At 44.0% G+C, this 19,945-nt stretch overlaps 1 protein-coding gene across 1 annotated transcript in view; it reads right to left on the reverse strand.

Moving 5' to 3' along the window:
- Positions 1 to 4,092: 4,092 nt before the first annotated feature.
- LOC308110517 (supervillin-like) overlaps positions 4,093 to 19,945 on the reverse strand; it is a 40,211-nt gene continuing 24,358 nt past the window's right edge. Inside the window, exons 7-29 of the mRNA XM_080464857.1 lie at positions 18,536 to 19,023; positions 17,998 to 18,133; positions 13,124 to 13,271; positions 12,630 to 12,707; positions 12,332 to 12,418; positions 11,953 to 12,136; positions 11,669 to 11,841; positions 11,291 to 11,446; positions 11,029 to 11,165; positions 10,750 to 10,897; positions 10,435 to 10,580; positions 10,148 to 10,323; positions 9,742 to 9,877; positions 9,164 to 9,464; positions 8,747 to 8,901; positions 8,549 to 8,648; positions 7,480 to 7,687; positions 7,282 to 7,409; positions 7,032 to 7,187; positions 6,643 to 6,786; positions 6,205 to 6,317; positions 5,455 to 5,610; positions 4,093 to 5,287 (exon numbers count right to left, since the gene is read on the reverse strand). Of these exons, the coding sequence (XP_080320983.1) occupies positions 5,201 to 5,287; positions 5,455 to 5,610; positions 6,205 to 6,317; positions 6,643 to 6,786; positions 7,032 to 7,187; positions 7,282 to 7,409; positions 7,480 to 7,687; positions 8,549 to 8,648; positions 8,747 to 8,901; positions 9,164 to 9,464; positions 9,742 to 9,877; positions 10,148 to 10,323; positions 10,435 to 10,580; positions 10,750 to 10,897; positions 11,029 to 11,165; positions 11,291 to 11,446; positions 11,669 to 11,841; positions 11,953 to 12,136; positions 12,332 to 12,418; positions 12,630 to 12,707; positions 13,124 to 13,271; positions 17,998 to 18,133; positions 18,536 to 19,023 (3,741 nt within the window). The 3' untranslated portion in view covers positions 4,093 to 5,200. The remainder of the gene's footprint in view (positions 5,288 to 5,454; positions 5,611 to 6,204; positions 6,318 to 6,642; positions 6,787 to 7,031; positions 7,188 to 7,281; positions 7,410 to 7,479; positions 7,688 to 8,548; positions 8,649 to 8,746; positions 8,902 to 9,163; positions 9,465 to 9,741; positions 9,878 to 10,147; positions 10,324 to 10,434; positions 10,581 to 10,749; positions 10,898 to 11,028; positions 11,166 to 11,290; positions 11,447 to 11,668; positions 11,842 to 11,952; positions 12,137 to 12,331; positions 12,419 to 12,629; positions 12,708 to 13,123; positions 13,272 to 17,997; positions 18,134 to 18,535; positions 19,024 to 19,945) is intronic.

Here is a 19,945-nt window from a genome sequence, read left to right on the forward strand (position 1 = left end):
TGTGTGTGTGTGTGTGTGTGTGATCGCCTCTCGAAATACAGCGAGGATCCCATCTGCCCTCGTCTAACAGTGGTCTTTTGCTCGGCACACTCTTCTTCTTCTTCTTGTTACATGGTTACGATGAGAAAGATGTTTATCAGATAAGAGACTGGAGAAAAAGCAGAAGCCTTTTATTTTATTTTATTATTTTTTTTAAAGCCGACGTTCAAAGTATCTCACCTGAAGCTCTCGGGCTTTAAAGTGGTTTTGATCTTATCACTTATCTCAGGTTGAGTTTGACAGACAACAAACAAGGAAACAACATCAGTTAAAAAGTTGTTGTTGTTTATTTCAACCAACCCCAGAGAAATGAACAAAAAAAACTAAAGCAGTCTCTTCTGTTAAATTCTTGTTAGTTTGAAGTTTCGTTTTTAGATAATCTCTTCAGGTTCCGGCTTATTTTAGGTCTATTAACCGTTAGAAGCAGTGATAGAAACTGAATTTCGACCTTGACAATTCAACAGTTGGAGCTTTTGACTGACTTTTATAATCGTTGTCTTCAAAAGGGACGACGTGAAAAGTTTACTGACCGGACAAAACCCTCCGGCAAAGACAAAACTTTGATCATGAATTTAATTGAAGCTCAGTCGCCTCGATAGTTTTCATAAACTATAATCAGAATACTGTCTTTTATGGGATTTGCAATTCTAAAATTAATCAATATAAACTTCAGTTTGCTGTCTTTCAATATTTTTAAATAGTTTTAATAGTTTTCTGTTTACACAGAAAAGCTGAAAATGATGTAGTTTTCATGTTGGGCCACTAGGGGGAGCTGTTGGTAATTGTTTGTAATGAAACGTGAACAATTCAGCACTTGAATCTTTTATTTTTCTCTGCCAGTTTAAACAATTTACATGCTGCTTTACCTTTTCAAGATTTTAACAATTTTAGCTGAATAATCTTTTTTTAAATGACATTTTAGTAGTTTTAGCCACTTTTCAGTTAGTTTATCCTTTTAAGCCATTTTAGCCGATTTAGTCTTAAATCCTTTTTTAGTAGTTTTAGCCAAGTTTCTACAGTTTTTCACCATTTTCACCACTTTTATTTGCAATGAAAAACAAAATAATCTTTCCACCTTGATTGAAACTTTTTTCTTTTGTTTTTCCCCCGAAGGAATTCTCTCTTTGTGAATTCAATCAACTTTGGGAGAGGTGCACTTATAGAAACTGAACATTAATCACCTGCAGTGAAAAGCAGCGAGTTCAACCATTTAATTTATGTTTCCTTTGTCCTCGACCTGCCAGATGAAAGCCCTTTGCATTGAGTATTTGGTTTGGAACTAAATCAAACTAAATGTTTCTTTGTGTTTCTGCCTGCAGCCAACATGTACGACGCGTTTCGTTCAAAGCTGGCTTGATTTTCACGGCGTAGATCCAAAGCGCGTCGTGTGTTCAGGCCCAGAAACTGAAAGGCGAGCACTGCAGTCGCCCTAATGTATGAAATGTTGCTCTCCAAGGCGAAAGCAGACGATAACAGGCGCAGAGAAAAATGGAACGAGCGGCAAACTTTCACAAAGTGAACCTCGGTGGTTCAAGGTGTTTTTATGTGAATCATCGCCGGCTGATCAATGCCCATTCAGAGGTGCACATTGTGCAGCTCGGCGTTCTGATCCTGCTCAAGCTCTTTAGGCAGTCTGAGAAGAAATTACTCAATTTTACCTGCCGGGAGGGAAGCAGCAACTGCATTGATTAGAAACATTTTCACCTTCATTTTTTTTATTTCTTTTTTTCTTCAGTTCAATACTTGCGACTGTGCTTCCAGAGTACAATGGATTTTTCAAGGCCTTAGATTTCACACACAAAACAAGTTTTGTGGTTCTTTTCCTTTCTTCGAGACGAGAGCGAGCCGGGCAGCGTTACGATGGAATTTATGGAAAACTTTGGAGGACTCTTACGTCCTCCAACAAAATGTCTTCATCTTTATTCAGCCTAATGAAGATCTTATCTCGTGGAGTACGTGGGGCCTGTAAAACGCAGCCTGTTCGCATAAACCCGGAATTGATCGGCTCTTTCCGAAGGAAATCAATTCCCTCGGGAACCTTTACATATATGATGCTTATTCAATCTTTTATTTCTTTCTTTTGCTACCCTGTTTTTTTGCGGATTTTTTTTTTTTTAGAGCCTGCGAGCAATCAAAACGCAGGATTATAATCTGAAAAACACAAAATACTGCGAGCTGTAGTTTGATGGCGTCATTGTCGTGTACAACTTGTTGACTGGGAGTGATGTCACCAGTTTAACGACCACATTGTCCAGATTATAAATCAAACTTAAAATTACCGGTACATACCATCTAAGACCACTAGATGGCACTGCGTGACAACAGAATGTTTTCGTTTCCCTCTTCAGACTGCTGTTTCAGTGAAAACAGAAAACTAGTGTTGTGTTTCACGTGTCCATTCACACGGCAGCAGAGTTTGTCACCTCTGCAAACGCGAATGTTTTGAAAACGGCCCCCCAAAAGGTGGAACTCTTCGTAAACGCTCCGAGTCCGTCTCCGTGGAAACGGAAGAAAACCTCCATCGCGTCCCGTTTCGTACCCGCCGGTCCTTGTCGGCCTCATTGCGAGGGGCTGTAGCGCCGGAGCCTGGAGGCAGAGAGATGCAGCTGATTCATGCTGGCAGGACACAGTTGATCATAAACAAACAAACCGGGCGGCCCAGTTGCGGTTCCAGGAAGCGGCGACTTTGCCTCCCGCCATCTGCCGTGGAAACTACTTTGGCGTTTTGTGTTTATCAGTAATGCAGAACTTCTTGGTTTTTGACATATTGTGTGGAAATATGGGGAAAATACATATAAATCCTAATTTGGATCCAATAATCAAATAGCAGAAAAGAGGGATTAGGATCATAAATAGAGCTGGGTCAAAAATCCCCAAATCAACTTTTCATACAATCATACACATTCAAATTTCGGGATATTATATATTTAAAAACATTAGAAATTATAACAGCATTCCAGATGGTATTCAAAAATATCATTTTAAAAGAAAGGCAATTTATAATTTAAGGGGGGGTGTTAATGTTTGAAGCCTGTAAAGTAAGAACAAATGTTAAAAATAGATGTGTGTCAGTTTTGGGAGTGTTAAGGTAATGGACTTAATGGTGAACTGAAAAGGTGTAAGTCGTGTGACTACAAGTAAAACATAAACTAACTAACTTTTATCGTTTCTGATATCGACTCAGGTGAAACAAAGTGAGGATTGAGAGTGGACTCTACAATGTTTGCGAAACTTCCAAACCTTCTGCCCTCCAGCAAAACTTCCTGTTCTCTCACAGACTTATTATTTGTGTGGAATCCTTCATGTTCAATCAGCTGTGGAGCCAGTAAAGACTGGACGGACACTGCCCCCTGGCGGTTACACACGAGCATAGCCAACACTTGCAATAATCGACATTAAAACTGAATAAAAGCCAGGCATGTTTCAGGGCATCCTAAGAGCTCCCACTCTCCCACGCTGCACTTTTTTAAGTGAATATCTGTGAAATTTTACAATCCAAATCAAGAGTACAACTTTTAATTCATGAAGTACATTTAAAACACACTCATCTAAGAATGAATAGTTTGAACAATGTTCCTGAAATTTGAGCACTAAGCCAATTTTTAATGATTTTCTAATGACGATGAGGTGCTGATGTCATGACGACATAAAACAACAACAAACAGTGTTTTGTCAGCATGTTGAGCCATGGAGGCCTGCAGCAGTTGACAGGATGGTAGTAAACACGATATTGAGCGGCAGGGTCGCCAGATTGGACAGTTTACAGTATATATGCAAGATAAAAACGATCACGTGTGAGAAATTAACAATATGAAATGTATAATGTGAGCAACCAAACACAAGAATCTCTCATTGAGACATGCTTCCCATGACCTTGTGAATATTTTTGTAAAATAAAACACAGATTTATAGTTGTGACAGATGATCCTTTTACAGTAAAAACATCCCAGAAATACCCAATAAAGTATCTGCTGTAGATATGAATGTGTGCCAATGAATCACGAATAAAAAACGACTCACGTTCCTCTTTTTTTTTTTTTTCTTCTTTTATTTAAAAGAGAATACTGAGCATTACGGTCTCCATCCCACATGTGCCAAGAAGTGAAAACCTGCTGGCTTCCTGCACTCAGAGTACAGATCTCATTCGTCACCGAAAGATGCGTATCGCCACAAATTAATACACAATTGTTCACAATAGTTTTTGGGCGAAAAACCAAGCGGAGGATTTCTTTATTCATAATAGTTCATCTCGGGCCGTTAACAGGATGTTTTGTACGGGACAGACAATGACAAGGCAGTTTTATAGACCCGCCATAAAGTTTCTCTCACACACACTTAATACTTTTAGCGTTGCACATTTACACACACACACACACACACACACACACACACACACACACACACACACACACACACACACACACACACACACACACACACACACACACACACACACACACACACACACACACTTATACCAATTAGTTTTGGTCCCAAACAACCAGAAAGTGGCCATAACTGCCACACACGCAAACCAGGAAGTATTCAGTACCAAGGTGCACTTAGAAAACTTTTGGATAGACGTTTCGAGGTTATTTTGCCTCATTTTCAAACTGTCTGACGCAGAAACAACAAACACCGTCTCCTCTCGTTTTGCAGCGCCAACAATTTAACAAATTGATTTATTTTCTTCGCACTTTTTTCGGTGAAACGACCTTCGGTCTGATAACCTCGGGACATTTTTCTTTTTTTTCCCTTTAATACAGACATTTTCGCACAAGAAAACAAAACACATTCATTTCAGGTATATTACATATTTATAACATGATGGTAACAAAGGTTTTACTGTCGCCGGGGGGGGGGGGGGGGGGGGGGATCTTTCCATCAAAGACTAAAACAATTGCACGTAATGATTGGCTACAATATCTGAGACAAAAGGGAAATAGTAAAAATGGCACTTTAAAATACAAATGGAGCGACATTTGAACATAATTGTACATTTGCTTCTCCTAATCCTTCACAGAACGAAGATAGATATTTTTTTTTTTTCCTTGTGATTAAAAAAAAAAAATTAAAAATACATATAAAAGAAAAGCTGCTGAAAATGTTATAAAAGAGCAGATCTGTGGAGAAAATGTTTTTTATTTGTATTTTTTTTTTTTTAAAACAGACCCTTGCTTTTCTTCAAGTTCTTTTGCTTCCAGTTTGGCAGGGCATTGAACTCCACTCGGCTCATCTCCAAAAGTGTCTGCAAAACAAGGAATCAACACAAGGGAAGGTCGTTAAAGCAGCTTGAAGTCTTAGCTGCTCACCAGTGACACGCCGAATCTCGACATAGAAATGATTATTGAAGATTTCACATTTGAATCCACGTGCTGAAGTGTTGTTATGTGTTCTGAAGGCGTGGAACCCCACCTTGAAGTCTTTGTCGGAGAGATAATCCTCCAGACGCAGGGGGTCCACTCCTTCGGGCAGAGGCTTCCTGGTTAACTCGTCGATGGAATACTGCTGCTTGCTGAGGTTGGACAGCGCCTCCTTCACCAGCACCACCTTGTTCTTGAGGCTCTCGGCCTGCAGAGGAAGAGCAGAAGTCAAACGACCTTCAAAACGAAAACGTGCGTATTGAAAGGATGCCTTGCCGAAATCGCTGAGGGAGGTGGTTTACATGGTTTCCAACTGAATCCAAAAAAAAAATTATGACACTGAGGAATCCCAGGAATTTTCAAAGAAGCTTCCATGGGAATAAACCAGGAATTTAATAAATTTTAAGTTCGGCTCTTAATAGGAAAGTGAAATATACAATCAGATTTCTTGCAGGTAAAATTGAATATCTGCCAATCCCCACAGCAGGGCTGTTGAGGCCACGCCCCCTGCATGCATGCACTGTGCACGGAATCCTCCACCACATTTTTGAGCCCAGAGCACAAGACTATGGAAACCTTGTGCCTAAAGGTGTGGGAATATATTTAACAGATTTCATGTAAGATATAACATATAAATGTTTGAGATGCTGAATTGAATCGTTTCTGCGCTGCATCGCGACGCGGACATGGACAATTCTGCATCGATGCAGCGACGAAGCATAATCGCTTTTAACAAATATTTCTAAAATTCCCATGGAAATTAACCGGAAACTTTCCATAGATCTACCGGACATTTTGGTACCTTTGCTGTGACGCTGGGGTCTTTTTCCCAGTACGGGAAAATGTTGGTGAAGGTCAGGGGTTCACAGCCTGCTAGGACCAGATAGGCCAGAGGGGGGCGCCGAGGGTTCTTCTCTGTAAATCAAATCACAAGTTGGGTCAAACGTACAGTTTTGAATAGAAAAATAGATTGATAGATAGATAGATAGATGGATAGATAGATAGATAGATGGATAGATAGATAGATAGATAGATGGCTTCTATAGAGAAAACTTCACATTTATACACACAGAAACTGTTCACTGAGTTTTTAGCCACTCTGTCACACTCTGTCAGATGATCCTCTGTAATGAACTACACTCGTCGTCTGTGTCTATTTAGTCGCGCAATTAATTTTTTCCACCTATCAATAATAATAACTGACATTTCGATAGGATCTAAACCTCCTGTGGCCTCCGACCTTTGCAGTACTGCAGCACGGTCTCCATGGCGCACTTCCTCTCGCTGTCCCAGCGCATCTTAGCGGATCCGGTGCTCTGCGAGTCCTCAGGCTGCCAGCCCTGCCACAGATACACCTCCATACGGTTGTCCAGGAGAAACAGAGCTGAGGAAGGAGAGGAGGAGGAGATAAGACGGCGGCAGCAGGAGAGACGGATGACAAAGTGCAGTTAATCTTCACTGCGATAGTCTAATCATTATAATGATATTAATCTGGATGCAGGTTGTTTGACGAGGCTTTCCAAGAAGCTTTTTATTCTTCTTTTTGAGCGACTGATTAGTGTTGAAGACAAACCGTTTCAGCAGCTTATTTATCAGAAAACATGCAGAGAACAAAGAACAAAGAGACACCTGGCTGTTGAACCGAGTAGAGGTTCTCCTGCAGGAAAGGCATGGCCATCACTCCCTCCGTCACCCGGGCGGGATACAGCCGCTCCTCCCATTCAAACATCCCAGAGCTGGCGCTCAGTCGGAACAGCCGGGGGGTGTAGTTGTACTTCCCTGGATCTACACACATCACACACACACATCATCATCATCATCATCCACCGCATCCTGCAAATACCTTGCTCTGAGGCGTGACGCATCCGAGGTGTCGCACCTTTCAGCATGCAGTCATAAGCCTTCTTGTCCTGCGGGCCCAGGGCCTTCACAAACTCTGCAGGTTCAGTTCCTTCCTCCACCTCCTCCACCTTCACGCTGCTGCTCAGGCCCACCTCCGAGGGACACCTGAAACACACAGGAAACTGTTGATCCTCCCACACGTCCGCCATGTTGATCAAACCGAGCTGCGCCTCACCTCTGGCTCAGCTTGTCCACGGCTCGCTTGGCGACCTGCTTGGCGCCGGCTTGCGCTTTGCAGCCGTGCCACAGGTACAGTTGTCCTCTCTGGGCGTTGAGCAGCACCAGGCTGGCACGAGAGCGCAGGCTGGCCCGCTGGCAGTCCACCTCCACCAGCGAGGCCTCCACCTCGGCCTCCCCGCGGACACAGAACAGCCTCCAGGCTTCTGGAGGGGCGGCGCAGACGTTTAACGTCAAACGTTGATATAAAAAAAACGATGCAACCTTCTGTTTCCGGGTATTAATTCATTATTAATACTAATAGTGTATTGATCTGCAACCTTTATGATCAAAAGAGCCGTTTTCACAATTTGCCACCAAAGAAAATTTGTCTAAAGCCACAAAAACTGTGAATTATCTGTGATGAAGAAAGAAAACTGCATTGCATGCATTACACACAAAAACTGACGCTGCCTTCAAGAAATGTCGCAATTTAGATACATTTTATTAAATTTTTAGCTTTTGTGGCCATTTTGAGCAAATCTTTCATCTTTTTTTCTGCTTTTCTCTCATTTCTTTTAAAGCTTTAATGTATTTATTTGATTATTATATGTCTTTGTAAAGCTTTTCTGCATTTTTAATTTCTTTGTAAAGCACTCTTAATTGCCCTGTGTTTAAATGGTGCTCTATAACCAGCATTCCAACAGTTTCAGCAATTTATTTAGCACTTTTAACCATTTTAGTTGGATCTTTATTGACTGTTTCTAGTGATTTTTAACTATTTTAGCTGTTTTTCTTGAGTAGTTTTAGCTATTTGATCTGGTATCAGGCTGTTTTTCATCAGGAGATTAGACCGTTTTTTGACAAATGAAAATAAATTGTTTATTCACGCAGCATTTTCTGAAAGTTTTATGGAGCTACACTACAGACGGGCTGAAGAGTGGCTCCAGAAAAGGTTTCCTGTAGTTTTAACGAGTAAATTGAAGGCAATGACCTCACTCCAAATGAGGAATTCTCAGTTCTGACACAACTGACTACTGTATAATGCAGAGGATCACTAGAAACTATAAACAGTATCTTTCATTCACCTGTATTTTTGCTGTCTTCTCTGCTGCCCTTATGGATGATCAAACATCCTCTGAAGAGCTGCAGGAAGCATGGAGGCTCTTTCCCTTGACTCACCAACACCTGATCAAAGATCAACAAGTAAATAAAAAAATCATCCACATCAACCCGAGGACATAAACCACAGTACCTAATGTGTTAGTGATGTTCTCATTACTCACCTGTGACCCTCTGTGGCTGCCCAGCTCCACTGTCATTAGAGCCGAGGTTCCCTTCTCGCTGACGCTGGAGTGACGGCCCTGCCAGAAAAAACAGGCGGTCCTCTCTCTCCCAGGAGCTCCGGCACTCAGTTCGCCAGGTTTCTGCCGCTTGCCCACTGATACAACGCAACAGAACCACAACAAATCCAGAAATGAGTATCTGCTGTTGTTATTTCTCAAAAACACAAAGCTCAAGTCTTTCCCAACCTCAGTAAAATTGACCAATTATATTTTTTTCCAATGAAATAATGGTCCCGTCTGACATGTGTTTCAGGTCAATACAGCACTCCATCACGAGCTACATAAATCACCTCTCAGTTTTTCATTGCATTTGAACCTCCCCCTCCAGTTTGCCCTCCAGGCTGAGAAATGCCTCACCCAGCGTGGTGATGGAGTACTTCCAGCGGATGATGTAGGCGTCGCCCTCGTGCAGCTGGCCCAGGCTCTCCTCAGGCAGCTCCTCCTCGCCGTGCTCTTTGATGTGCCAGGCTTCGACGGCGACGGTGGACAGCTCCGCCTGCCGATTGTCCTCAGTCCTCACCACGCCGTAGCCCCGGTGGACGTCCACGCCCTCCAGGACTGTCTTCACCGGCTCTGGCTCGTTGTCCAGCAGGGCCTTGGCGTCGCACGGCTGCAGCTCTAACTCGAGCGGCGAGCGTGGGGTGGAGTGGACCGGACTCTGTGCAGAACAACAACACTGGAAGTGAGGTTTTAACGAGCATGCTGAGAGATATAACACGTATAAAAGTAGGGGTAGTTAGCTGGGATTGGCTCCAGCAACCCTGCACAGGATGAAGTGGTATAGAAGACGGATGGATGGAAAACAAAGGGCCTACTGAGGGATCTACTTCAAAGCAAGTCCCCTAAAATCCCTAAAAAACCACAAACGAGCCCCAACAGACTGATAAAATCAGCAACTGTCAAAACATGGACACCATATGTCCAATCTGATTTACCTTAATTTCCTCCTCCTGAGCCGCTTCTTCTTTCTTCCTCTCGGCCCAATCCAGAAACTTCTCTCTGAACAGGGCCGTCTCGTTGTGCTCGGACAGGCGGCCGAACAGAGCCCAGCTCGGACGACTCTCCCCCTGCCTGCGTTGCCACACACAATACATCAGCCACAACGAGAAGACTAAATCACTAAAACAAGGAGGTGATTGGACAGTCGCACCGGCTCGCACACGCCACTAGAGGCTACAATAACATAGCTGTGATTCGCCTAAGCAGGTTGTAAAAATACCACAGAAGATGTTTAACAATTGCGTCGACATTCAGCGAGAAAACAGCTCTGATATTTATCTCCCTTTTATCCACACGTTCTTCCACTATAATGTTGTGATAGAATCAGCGTGTGACACTCACTCAGGCACGTCCGTATTTGTGCAGGAGGCATCTAAAGGGTTAACTCTGCAGCTGCTGTAGTCGTAGCTGCCGCTGTAGAGCTGCTTGCCCAGTTTGACGGCGACTTTTCTGTCACTCAAGGGCACGTCCTTCCCAGTCCACACGTACACTTCACTGCCGAAGTCAAATACCAGCACCTGGCGTGGAAGAAAAGACCATCCATTAAATCCCTTCCCCCGTGAAGTATGCAAAATTATAAAAACATTTCAAATTGTGTTGGAATTTCTTGATGCGGTTTCACAACTTGCCTCTTTGGAGTCGAGCAGGGAAACGCTTGGAATGGCTGCCCAGGCATCTTCGTGTGGAAGAAGTTTGTCTCCCTGGAGTCTGTACACACCGTTAGAGTCCAGCACGCCGCTTTCATACAGCTCGTCCTCCTCAGGCTCCCCTGCCCCTGGAACATACCCCCACAGAAACGCATTTAGAAAGTGTAAGCAGAGTAGAAAATCCTTCAGATTAGATAAACACACTGTGCAGCGCAACTTAAGGGACTTAAGGTGTTTTTGTTGTTTAGTTTTTTTTTTGTCTTTTTCACTGTATATAATAAAATTGCGTGTGTATACCTCTGTACTTGACCTTCCCGCCCAGCAGGCTCCAAAACTCTTTGGCCCATCTGCTGTCAGTGTTGATGCCCTCCTCCAGCACGGTCACCTGAGGGGCCTTACAGCCGAGGTCCCGCTTCGCCTGAACGAACGCCGCCATCTCTGATGCCTGCACGTGCAGAGAGGGGAGGATGTATGCTAAATCACACAATAAAGACGCTTTGAGGCTGTGAAATGACCTCCACCACTAAAACAGATTATTTCCTCCACTGAATCGGAGCTTTTCCATACAGTACGTACCTTGGCTTTCTCGATCACGTTGGCAAATTCTCCGCTCCACATGAAGCAATGCTTCGGTGTTATGAGAAGGAAGCAGTCGCCGCTATTCAGCGAGCGAACTGTGGGCTCCATCAAGCGAACCTGGACGTGCCTCCGACCTGCAGACCAGGAAAAAAAACAACAAAACATTTTTATTATTGACAAAACATTGTAGGGACATGGCACAAGAAATAGAGAATTATATAGAGACACAAACACGTTAAATCCTCCTTTGTGTTCTGACCTTTGATGCGAATGAGCATGAGCTTGTTGTAAGGCAGTGCACTGTTGTTGGTCACAACATCGGTGGATTTCACACTGCGCAGGCTGACCTTGCGGAAGTTCTCCTTGCTGGCGAGGCCCGCGAGAGCCACGTCAGCCAGATTGGAGTGTTTAGCCACTGGGCGGGAAAGACGAGCGTACGATCAGGGTCACAACATTTAAGTTTAACCAATGTTCAAGTCTGTAGTAGTATTAAACCTGAGAAGCTACCGACAAACAAAGCGCCTCCAGCAGACTTATGATGCTTTTGAATTGCTTCACGCACAAGATTTGGTTATAATTTGTCTTTTGGGGGATGTTTAAATGCCATCTGGAAGAAGATAAGCCTGGGAAGTCTTACTCCTCTCCACCTGGATCCTCTTGGTCTCCACCGTGGCCACGTTAAGCCGCTGTTCAGTGTAAACCTGCCGGATGTCATTGCGGGCAGCCAGAGCCCGCAGAGGGTTCCTGGAGCCTTGGTTTCTTCGGGCTGGGCGCACTGCTCGCTTGTGTTCGGCGACAGCTGACGTGAGCCTACAGACGAAATTATACATGGAGGACGAATTTATAAGAGCAACCTGCAAAAAAAAAATTTTGAACATTTCAAACTGTTGCTATAAATTGCTAAAGATGTTTAAGGCTAACTTTGGCGTGTCGGCCTGGATCTGGCTCAGGTCTTCCTCAGTCATAACCACACTGGAGTCCTGCAGCAGAGACGCCGGGACGGATTTGTAGAAGTTTCCAAAGGTTTCCTCGTCGTCCAGCGTCATCACTTCCTTCTCCGTCTCAGCCGTCACCTCGATGGTGGAGGTCCTGCTTTTGCTCACGCCTGACGACCCCGAACACGACACCAGGAAGCAGGAAGGATGGAACAGGAAGTGTCACATAGATTATTCTCTCGCTAATCTCATGTCATTGCGCAGCACAGCTCTTTGAACCAACGGAACAAAGACGAATCATGTTAAAAAGTCATTCAGGCATTGCTTGTGTCGTTTGAGCTTTGACGACGACATGGACATTTTACCTTTATTGTGGAGTTTGTCAAGAAAGGACTCGAGCTTGTCGAGCCGTTTGTCTCCTTCGACTTTGACATCAGTCCTGCTGGAGATTTCTAACAAGAAGAAACAGATATTTAATTTGTTGTGACTTCCACTCCAGTGTAAGACACAGTTTTAGCATTTACTTAGCCACTGTGACAACTAGTAAATGGTAGTTTTTAAATTGAATTAAAACGAAAAAAAAAACAAAAAAAAAGAAAAGCTGAATAACAACTAACTGTCATCATTAAGATTCATGTTTGTTGATGTATCCAGGAATGATACCTTCATGTGGTTTCACAGGTGTGGCGTGAGACTTCTTGAGAGAGTTAACTGGTGATTCCTCCTTTCCGGACACAAGCCCTGGTAGAGCACAAAAGATGAATTAGGACTGCAATCAAAAGAAATCTTTAAAATATTGAACAGTCTTTCAATTATTCATATACCAGTGCACACTGAGCGCCTGCATGCAGAGGATTGGATTTCTGTCTGTGCCGATAACAGGACGCAATTATTGTTTGTCTGTATGGGCAATATTGTCTCTAGATGGCTGTTTGATTTTTTTTTTAACTTTATGTTAAGATTTCTTAACAAAAAAACTAAACACAATACAAAGATCTCTCGGATTCCTTCTCTGCCTGCTAAATATGTCCATCTGCTTCAATGCACCGAATCGCCGCGCTCTGCAGGACATTCAAAACAGCTGATTGATTCGACTCAGCCGTGTTGGAGCAGAGAAAGTCCCAAGGGGAAGCGGCAGTGGGAAAGTATAAATTCACCTCTCTTGGCCATGCGTCCAGCCACAGTGAACTGGACGGAGTCATTGGCTGCCCCTTTGCCTTTGTTCTTCCAAATCTCCTCCTTCTCTTTAAGGATCTTCATCCTGTCCGCCAGCGACATTTTGGGCTCCAGATCTACGGAGGACTTCTGTCGGGACAGGGAGTGGAGAATGATTCTGCTCAGGTGTTTTAAAAAACACTCGTGCATTACCCGTTTTTTACGTCACACAGGCAGTAGGAGTTATGAGGACCGATTAACAAACGGGTTACGATGAGCATAATAAATGGTCAGGATATGGAACTTAAAGCCGAGTTGTGAAAATCCACGACTTTCTAATTGTTTCTGCAGAAGCTTGACTCTTTCCAAAAGCAACGACTCCCATGCGGTTTTATTGTTGAATTCAAACTTTATTTTTTCAAACATGAAACACAAAGAATGCTGAGCTCTCGCACCAAAACACAAAAAAAATCATTTTTTTTCTTCTTTCTAACTTCTGACTTCATCCATCAGCCATTATTTGCATGTTGCTTATGTGATTTACTCCTGCTGCCACATCTGCACCTGAACTGGATCATTAAAATGTATTGGCAGAGGTTTACTGGCCCCCCCTGGTCCCTCGGGAGGGAAGGGGGGCTGTGTTGCAGTAATTAATGATATTCCACTCAGAGACTTTTGAAGCATTTTATGGCTCCGTGTGGAGTTCTGCAGCCTCCACTTCTTCCTTCGTAAATAATGACCAAGTCACTCTTGTTCCATTATAAAGATTAACCTATCTTCATACTGACATCGAACAGGAGAAATAGACACACAAAGTAGGTAGACTCAAACTGTTGCATTCAATAATGTTTGAGATGTAAATGACCATGTGGGAAATCCAGATGTTGGTTACATAACTCCAAACTACAGCAGAAAACCAGCGACAGAACGCAATAGTTTGCTCCAGTCACAGGCTGGATGAAAGATGATCGTCACGATCTGCTGACTGTCGCCCCGTAACTCATATCGTCGTCTCTACAGTGAAGCCCAGAAGAGTCGGCTTAAGCAGTCACAGATGTCAGCAGCTTTTGAAGAGAAAAAGATGTGAGGCTGAAAATGCGAGGAGCAGCATTAGAAGTTACAAAAGTTTCCCTGGAAAATATGGAGTCCATCTCTTTTTTTCCCTTTTCATTTCAAATTATTGTCAGCACAATAACATACAGCTGACAGATTTATCATTTTCTGACCAATGCAGCAATTTAAACCTTTCTATAAAACTACCTCCCAGCCTGTGCTGATGTCTGCCAAGTACAAAGTGAGAATGAATAATACAGAGCACGGCTAAATGTTTCCAAGGAATGAGATTATAAAGGGTGGGGGATTTATTCCACATGACAAAAAATAAACTTTAAGAAAAATTCAATTGTGAATAAATCGGCATTTGCTAAAATACTGGAAAACAGTTAATTCCCTATGCAGCTGTGTATGAGGTCTTCAAAATTGTTTTTCCCAGCCAAGACTCCCCGAGTAGAACAATTAAATATGGTTTTGATTGTGAAATTAAGCACAGCGGAGAAACGTCATCATAACAAAACATCTCTAGGATGCAAATCAAATTGGTCACGTTGCAATATGATTAAACAAACAAAAGATGTGTTGACACCATCAACAAATGTAAACCCTCATTTCCTATCCGTCTCATCTGTCTCTCACTTTGCACACACACATTATTTTTTGTGTGCAGCAGTGTCAAACATGTTGCCTCATGTGGTCAAATATTAGCCTGACATGAGACAAAAGTTCAAAGAAACACCTTTAAACATGCCAGCCTGCCACATGGAATCCATTACAGACACAAAGAAAACATTTTTTTTTCTTTTTTGTACCACAGGACCGTGTCAAACCTTCCAATAACTAAAGCATACCAAATGCGGTACTTCGTAGATATTAGATAAGTACAGTAAACACAGCAATCCTTCGACAAACGCCGTATTTGTCTAATCACAAAGTCTCAAAACACAATGGCACAGCCCCTCCAGCTTACAGCCACATCTCTGGAGTCAATCAGTGAGGGGAAATACCTTGGCCTGACAGGACCCCAGAGAGAGGAGAGGAAAGCACAGGGCCTCGGGCCTCTCCCCCCCCCCCCCCCCCCCCACGCTCCCAAACACAGGAAACCATTTTTCTCAGGCCTGCTGTACTATACGGTGTAGGCGATTCTTCAGCATAAACACAAAACACAGATATCGACCACCTGCGGACCGGCAAACTACATCCATGAAGCAACAGACAGTGTGTCGACAGCTCCGACTCCTCGGAGGAGAGGATTCAAACATAAAAAGAAAAGAAGAAAAAGAAAGCCAGAATAGAATATGAGTGATTTCATGCAAACAGATACGGGCGCAACATACGACTACTCACCTGGAAGGATGGGGGAAAAGCTGGGAGGAGGGTGTCAAAGGAAAGGGGAAGAGTCTGCAGGTGAGGGCAGAGGAAACTGGAAACGACAGGAGGGCGAACAGGAAGAAGGGAAGAAGAAAGGGGGGATTAGAATTAAAGAATGGAGGAGAAGCTGCAGCAGCTATAGTTAGTGGGATTTAGCCCGGGAGACTAAACAAGAGATACGGGTCAGTTGCCCGGGATAACGCGGGCGGCGGTGGGAGTGTTTATACCATTAGAAGAGAGTAAATATTACAGAATACAATGTGCACATGTGAGTCACTTCTACGCATGAGGGCATAAAACCAGTGTCCAGATTTAGTTGGAATTTAGTGAAACTGCATTTCCCCCTCCAGTGTCTCGGATGTGAACAAAGTGCATTAACTTTCCACAGACGACGCTATAATTACCCCGCTTAGATCCCGCACAGTCGCAATGCTCTGGAGATAATGAAGTTAAGATGAGTCGATTATCTCTAATACGCTTTCTGGGAATCAACACACTGAAGGGAATATTTACAACTAATAATTAGTCCTAATGCACTTAAGTTTCTGTGTGGGAGCTGCAGCGTCAGCGCTGCAGTTGTTGAGGGACTGCTGGACGAGGCTGAGTCATGACTGAAATAAAAAAAAAACTGAGGCGTTTAGAAAACCCTGAGAGATGATAGTATAATATAATATTCTGCAAATGCCTAAATGGATTTTGTGTAAAATCTGCCGCTTAATGTTGCGTCCAAACTGCATTTGAAGTCACAGAGGAGCTGTTTGTGTTTTAATAGACGCTATTAATCATCACCTGGGGACATCTCGCCATCAGTCAATGTAACGTATGGCTTCAGTCGTTCTCCGTGACACGACAGACTCTCTTTAAATGAAATTTACAACGAGGCGTCATTTTACAACAGCCCGGTGAAGAGGACAGCTCCGCAAGCGTAACAGGAAACATCTGGAGCTGACCGTGGCCTGTACCATGTCTGTTGGTTTTCTCCGGACGACCGGAGAGCAAAAAACATCTGATCCAACTCGGCGGGCCAAGCCCAAACAGGAAAACCAAAGGCTTTTCCTCTGGATGAAAAGGGGGAAATGTAACAGGAATAGTCACATGTACTGTGACTAAACGGACCAGAGCTAATGCAGACATGGCATGGATGCCACTCTGTTCGTCAAACCATCTATTATCTGTGTCGGTGACATAAGTTTGTTTCTCCCGGCTCCACAGTAGCAACCGCAACAAACACAAGGATTTAAAACAACATCCACAAACTCTCCAAACACAAGTTTGGACAAGAGATCGTGCTTGTGAGTGTTGATCAGGCTGATTTTGTGCCACGAGTGGCGATATTCCAAACCTCAGCATTTTGTGTGGATACATCATTTGAAGGCAGACCGCACACATATAAAATGATCACATTTCTCAGTTCTTGACTGGGGCTTTGCTGAAATTTCAGCCCCTGGTAATTATTCATGAAGCGGCTTTTCCCCATTTATTCCACGGTTAGCTCATATTTGGATGAAGCAAGAAGTCAAACCAGAAATCCCCGATGAACGACTCGCTGATCCGGACAGCCAAAAGACGCTCTGCTTAATAAATAACCATGACGTCACCTCAATGCCGGGGTCCGGTTGACTGTTGAGTTTGTCCATGTGGGGACACGTGAGGTTCTCTCTCAGTGGCACGACTGCTTTTGTTCTTGCACCATCTATGCAGTTATCATACAGTGACGAGTCGTTCTTTCACATCAACACACTCTTGTGAATGTGGTCTTGTTTATAGAGAGGAGAAGAGTCTGTAGAAACCTCATGAAACTTTCATCACGGCAAATTGAGCCATCGCATGCGTCTGCCTAAGCCTCCGCGCTGACCTGCGCAGGACTGTATAGACATCTGCGAGGAATCAAAGAACACTATAAAGAACGCAAAAGGTTTCTGGGGGGGGGGGGGGGGGGGTTATTTTCCTAACGTTGCAAAGAAGCAAAGAGAGGAGAGTGCAAAGGGTCAGCGGAGGAAGGAAGCATTAGCTAAGAGGGTTTGCAGGTATTTAGTCATGGTGTAGGGTTTTATTTTTATAAAGGGGTAGGATATGTGCCCTTCTATCTCCTTGGGAAGCCGTCCGAGCCTCGGATTGCTGGCTTTGGTATCGCCACACCCAATTCTGCGGCTCCCCGAATCCCTTATAACCTCACAACCTCCTGGCGGTCGCTCAAGTAAATAAGCTGACTCAGCGGAGGCAGGAATGTATTTGCAGCCCATCCTTCTGTGCCTGCACACCAAGCCGAGAAGAAGCAGCGACATGTGGTGGATTCTTTTTCATTACTGCACGAAAGCGTGATCCCTCTGTCGGTAATACCGACAGAAGAGCAAAGCCCTCCAAACAAAACGGCTTTTATCTCGCGAACGTGTGGAGGAGGTGTAGATTACAGCAACAGACTCAAGTGTTTATGCGGCGGGTGAAAGCTCACCTTTTTCTTCCAGGCATTTTCAGCATCTTGGAGCTGGTTGAAGCGATCAGAGAGTTTAGTCTGGATCTTCTCAGCTGGCTTCAGCTTTGTCACTCTTTCCCTCTTCTCACCGTCTCCGCTGCTTAAGTCTGTCAGTCTAAAAAAACAAATAAAAAAAAGGGCAAAACAACACAACTTTTTAAAGGCAGCATTGAAAATCCCCCCCCTTCATCCAAACGTCCATCATCTAGGGTTGTTTGGGAGCCAATTCCTGCTGACGAGGGCAAAAGCAAGGGTATGCGCTGGCAGTCTGTCACAGGGCAAACACACACACTGAATTACCCATAAGTGTTAATGTTGGCATCCACAGTCGACCTTGAATGGATGTTTCTGGAATGCAGGTTGAAATCTGAGCAGCTGGAGCTCACGAGCCCAACAAAGACTCAAACCAGGGAAGGTTGTACTGCGAGTCCAGAATCCGAACCACCACCCCACTTTGTAATACCCTTATCTGAGAAGACCCCCGCATCATATCATGTGTGCCTGTGTTCTTACTGACCCCTGTTTGATTGACGAGTCCATACTTCCATCCAAACTGCTCTCCAGCTCCTCCACGTCCTCGGACATGGTGGACGTCTGTTCCAGGCTGTCGTCAGGCGACGGGCTCCGCATCTCCTCGAAGCTGCCTCCGCTGCTGCTGCTCTCCCTCTGTGACCTCTCCATGCCGAAGCTCCCTCCGTCCATCATGTCTTCAGTTAATGATTCATCCTCTCTGTCATTTTCCCAATTGAGATCGTCTTCTGTCGCCCTCTCCTCGTCCTCTTCGTCGCTCTCTGGGTGACTGAGTGTGACGCTGCTCTGTCGGACCGGCGCACGCTCAGGCATCGAGCTCTCGCTTTGGTCCGACTCCACGCTGGTGGAGCGGCTCTTCTTGAGGATTCCCTTGATGCCCTGCGGCCCCGAGTCTTGGCGCTGCAGCGAAGAGGCAGAGAGGCAGGGGGGGCTGGGTGGGGGGGAGGCATCTCGGTCGGAGATGAGGCTGGAAAACTGAAGGGATAAAGAGGAGAGGAAAGGTTTCCACCAACTATTACGCTCATAACCTATGGAAAAGGCTGTAAAATCATTTTATCATAGTATTTAACTCCGTTTGACAAGATCAGCACATTTTAAGTTCAGCATTTCTGATTTCCAACAAAACCAATTATGTGTTGCTCGTCTCCAATTGATGCATCCCAAAAAAAAGAAATGTCTGCTTTCTGTGTCTACTGCGAAAGGAGACTGGGTGACTGTGTGAGGAGGAACGTCAGGATGAGTTAAAAAAAAACAAAGATGGGGGGGAGAGGGGGGGGGGGTCTAGAGTAGACAGAGACAAACACACTAAAACCCCAAAACTGGATGGAAAGGCAAGAAATAAAACTTCTATGAGCCAGCTGAAGAAAGGCTTTTCAATAAAAGCAGCCATTTCTACTGCAGGTCTTTCTAAATGTGTTCAATATAGATCGAGACAGTCACTTTAAATAGTTAGCAGAGATCAACTTCCACATGTGCTTGTGTGCAACATCGAATTTGCACGTTTGCACATGTGCACAAACTTTATTAAATCAGGCCCATAGTGAGAAAGAACTGAAAAGGGTTTTGTCTTAGTCAGCAAATCTACTTCATTAGGAACACTCCCAGATTTCTTTTTTTTTTTTTAGCTCCAGGAAAAAAACAAAACAAACAAAACAGGACACATGTGGAGCCAAGTTATTCAAAAATATTTCAAAACTGTAATCATTAATTACTATTATTAATAATACTTGGGAAAAAAAATTATTATTACTTATCACAGCAGCAGCTGGAACAACAGCAGACACCCTGCCAGGAGGGTCAAAGGTCACGAAGGAGTGCTGATTTAAGAGGCGATGAAGGACGGAGCCGATTGTGAGGCCAGCCGGGTGTGAAAGTGCGGCTCTAACCTGGTGGTCTC

The sequence above is a fragment of the Lipophrys pholis genome (genome assembly GCF_963383615.2).
Source record: "Lipophrys pholis genome assembly, chromosome: 1".
NCBI lineage: Eukaryota > Metazoa > Chordata > Actinopteri > Blenniiformes > Blenniidae > Lipophrys > Lipophrys pholis.